We start from the raw sequence: 4,336 nt of genomic DNA on the forward strand, positions 1-4,336 counted from the left end.
CATGTCATGACAAGCAGCCCGTATTCAGAAGACCAGAATATGCAATGTATTCTAATGTTCAGTGCTTGGCTGCACCCTGACAGCAGCTGGTTCTAAAAAACAAGCTCCACTTTGACCCCAGCCCTGCAGGACACTTCCTAGATAACTCCCTTCCACATTAGCAGTGTCAGTTGTGCTTTCGTATTCCTCCTGTGTTTTAGCCTCACAATCAATAGTCAGACTCTAGGGCTTAGCCAGCACAGAAACAAATAGTAGAGACATATAGAAAACCAGTATTTTACTATGAACTTTTCCTCTCTAAATGGCACTCTAAATGGTAAACAGAGAAATGTATGAGTGGTGGAGTAGGTAACTGCCTATTTTTGTTACATTAAGGTTCTTAGGAATCTTAGATTAAGATTTCTTATGGCAAATGTTTGGAAAAGGTGACATTTTACAATTATAAATTGATATTCTGGTTGATGAAACTGATTTCTTAAGGCTGTTTTAAAACTATACTTCAAACAGGTTTACCAGTCATCAGCGCTAGTGCCTTGTTCAAAATGGATATTCCCCACAGTTTCCAATTCAATCAGCAAAAATGGGATCAATAAACCATGACTTTTCTTCTTTCGCTTTACTTCAATACGATAAAGTGCTTCAATTCTGTTGAAGAAAAAAGAATGTACAGCTATTAGAGTCATCTAAACATCACATTAAAATTAATGAGTTTTTAAATTAATTAATTAATTAATTACAGAGTGTTGCTAGGCAGTTCAGACTCATAGTGAACCTCCTGTCTCAGCCTCCCCAGCACTGGGATTACAGGCAGGCACCACCATGCCTGGTTACAGGGCTGGCACAGCACACCCCGGTTTCTGGGGCCTGCACGGCATGTGGTAGGATTAAACTTGGGTCCTTGCCCTTGCCAGGCAGGAGCTTAGACCACTGATCTATCTCCCCCACCCAAAAATGCAAGATAGATTTTTGTTTGTTTGTGTGTTTTTTTGGTGGAACCAGGGATTGAACTCAGCCCCTTGAGCTTGCCAGAGAAGCGCTTATTCTACTGAGCCATCTCCCCCACCCAAAAATGCAAGATAGATTTTTGTTTGTTTGTGTGTTTTTTTGGTGGAACCAGGGATTGAACTCAGCCCCTTGAGCTTGCCAGAGAAGCGCTTATTCTACTGAGCCATCTCCCTGCTCCAAAAGTTTTTTAAGTGACGTTAGTATATTATCAGTTTCTATTTTTCAATAAGCTTGTTAATAAGCCAAGTAGCAGTCTGATTTTTATAATTTAAAGCCACTTTAAATTTAAGCTTCAGAATATATAAAGATTAGGAAACTATCCTGGGCTTAAAGCTGTAGCTCTTTGATCTTAAACAATTTTTACCTTTTTATGACTCTATTTTCTCAGAAAAATGCCAATACCGGCAGCACCCATGTTGTAAAGGCTGTTTTGCGGCTTCATGCAAGCAAAGAACAGAGAGTCTGGCTGAGAGTGGTCCCCTGCACCCCCAGAACGTTATCAAAGTTACTGTTACCATCACTATAGGGCAGACTAATTGATCCACGTGATGCCTTCATAAGTAAACATTTTCCGCCTTATTAAGCCTTCTTTTAAGTTTCTAGGTGAGAACACGAGCATGGGCCTGCGTTCACACGATGCAGACAGCTGCGCGTGCACCTTGCTGGGTCTCCTCTGTGTGGCGAGTCGCTCCGCCAGCTGGTGCCCTGCTGCACCCAGTGTGCGGGGATGAGACCCGCAGGCACGCAGAGGAAGCTCCCGGCCTGCTTAGGCGCCGCGCTACCACGAACTGCAGGCCGGCTGTGGCCCGGGCCCGCTCATGACGCGCTAGGAGCTGGGCCAGCAGGCCACACCCGCTCTCCATTCTGTCCTTCTTATTTTCCTGAGCAAGGCAACTGAGGGACCCTGAACTAAGATTCTCAACCTCTCGCGTGTCGGATCTGAACTACACAACCCCTTAAACATACTCGTCTAGCTTCTTGTTCCAGAATGTTACCCTTTCATTTAAGGCATTCAGTTTGATCATTATCTTCTGCTGAAGACTTGGTTCTTCCGTGACAGTCTCACAACTCTTTGATTTTTCAACCTCAGTTGTTTTATTGTTATTAGCTCGGTCGCTGCGCCCTTTGCCAGAGCCCTTGAGTTCTGCCAGCTCCCGTTCCAACTGTTGAAAACCATGCACCAGAAAGCAAGATAAAAATTAAACATGGTAAAGACTGAATTTAGTTGTTAATTTTCTTAGTGAGGTCCATTAAATAGCTAATTTAATTTAACAGGGTAGAAATTTAGGTAACAAATAGGATAGACTTCATAAAAGCACACCGAGCACATGAATTAAACTTTGGTCCACATTCAACTGATTTCCTCGGACCAACCAACAGCCATAAGTTCTTCAGACATGGCAGCTTCTCATTTCAAAATAAGAAAAGCAAAGAAGTTGATCTTGAAATTTGATAAGTTTGCTTCTATTAAAGCCAAAGTAAAATTAAAATAAATGCCAGCTTTGATGTAAATATTTAAACTTTAGAAACAAAGTTGGGAGTTTTCACACACCTACTTTTCAATGTTTTCTCAACGTAAATTTAAACCTGTTTTCACACCGTTCCAGACAACTGTGTATTATTCTGCTGTGTACATGGTGTTCTGGGAGAAAGGTAATCACAAAAAGTAAAGCAAAGCTTGTCTATTGGGTACACATCTCCTCTTTTACCTTGGTCTCCTATATGGTTCAAGTCAGTACAAGGACTAAAATTTCAAAACTATGAACCAAAACGAACCTCTCCTACTGCAAGTGTTGGGAGCTACAGCTGAGCAAGGAGAAAGTGCTAGGACACTTAGATATTTAAAAATACTACAGGGGCTGGTGAGATGGCTCAGTGGTCTAAAGCACCTACTTAGAACAAGCTAAGCCAAGCAAAGCACAGGGACCACGGTTCAATCCCCAGCACCACATGCCAGCCAGCCCCGCCCCCTGGTGGGCTGAGCTGGCCACACACACACAAAAATAAATAAATAATTAAAAAAAATAAAGATACTACATAAAATATTATTGGTCTTGATTACTGAGGTTTTGGACATTCCCTTAAATTTTGGGCCCAAGGCAGGAGGCTTATTTACCTCACTTTAGTCTTAATTTTGTAGGATTAAAAAAAAACAAAACTGTACTATACAGAAAGCATATGAATAGAAATTTACTAATTATCTCTATTTCCTCAGTAAAATACTTATAGAGCTATATTCAGAAATAAATTGAGTTGTGCTGGCCTCACCCCTGGGGTGCACTGAGACCTACGACTGACTTGAGTGTGGTGGCACATGTCTGTAATCCCAGCACTTAGGAGGCTGAAAACAGGAGAATCACTGGGAGTCCAATCTGTATAGTGAGTCCCTAGATGGAATAGATTTTAAAAAAAGAAAAAAAAAAAAAAAAAAAAAAGAAAAAAAACCAAAAAAAAAAAAAAAGAGAAAGAAATTAGGCTTATTTATAAAAATGTTTATTGCTTACATAATTTATGATTTATTTTTCACATTTGGAGATTTTGTTTAATTCAAGGCGATAATCCTTAATCTGAAAATCCAAGATATGAAATGGTGCACAGCCTCAAACTTCTTGATACATTTCAAATTTCAGGCAATGAATGATTAGCCAATTAATATGTAAATATTCCAAAAATCTGAAAAATTCCAAATTCTGAAATATTTTTGGTACTGAGAACCACAAATAAGATACTTAACCTGTTTTACATATGGGAATGACAAATGTGAAATGACTTTCATATACTGGTCCCCTGTGGTTTTTATTTAAATAATTTATATTTTGTTAGTATTTTACTTTAATGCCTTTCCTTTTTTCTTTCTTTTTTAAAAAAATGTATTTGTGTGGGCTCATAGTGATTCTCCTGTTTTCAACCTCCCCGGCGCTGGGATTACAGGTGTGTGCCTCAGCATGCCCAGGGGTGGGGTCAGCATGGCATGTGGTACCGGGGATGGAATCCTGGTCCCTGAATTTGCCTAAGCAGGCATTTAGCCCACTGGGCTATTTTGATAGCCCTGCTTTTCTGACTATAATAATTAAAGCCTCATTTTGAAAAAGTATTATGACAAAGCCTTGGTTTTTACTACCTACTACTCTGTCATAAAAATGAACTCTTGTTAAACATTTAGGTAGTTCCATTTTGTCCCCCTGGTTATTAACAGTGCAGCAGTTGCTGTGCTATCTCTTGGGGAGATGATTGTTCAAAAAGAAGGGGGTGGTGAGTGAAGGCAAGAGATAGGAAAAGGAGTATTATGGGACTGTCCTGCTTCAAGATTGTATATGGTTAGATTTTTGGA

At 40.0% G+C, this 4,336-nt stretch overlaps 1 protein-coding gene across 1 annotated transcript in view; it reads right to left on the reverse strand.

Moving 5' to 3' along the window:
* LOC101592728 (leucine-rich repeat-containing protein 9) overlaps window positions 1-4,336 on the reverse strand; it is a 120,796-nt gene that overhangs the window by 83,224 nt on the left and 33,236 nt on the right. Inside the window, 2 exon segments of the mRNA XM_023701646.1 lie at window positions 514-645; window positions 1,972-2,168. Coding sequence (XP_023557414.1) covers window positions 514-645; window positions 1,972-2,168 — 329 coding nt within the window.

This window comes from Octodon degus, unplaced genomic scaffold, assembly GCF_000260255.1.
Source record: "Octodon degus isolate 3935 unplaced genomic scaffold, OctDeg1.0 scaffold00007, whole genome shotgun sequence".
Taxonomy (NCBI): Eukaryota; Metazoa; Chordata; class Mammalia; order Rodentia; family Octodontidae; genus Octodon; species Octodon degus.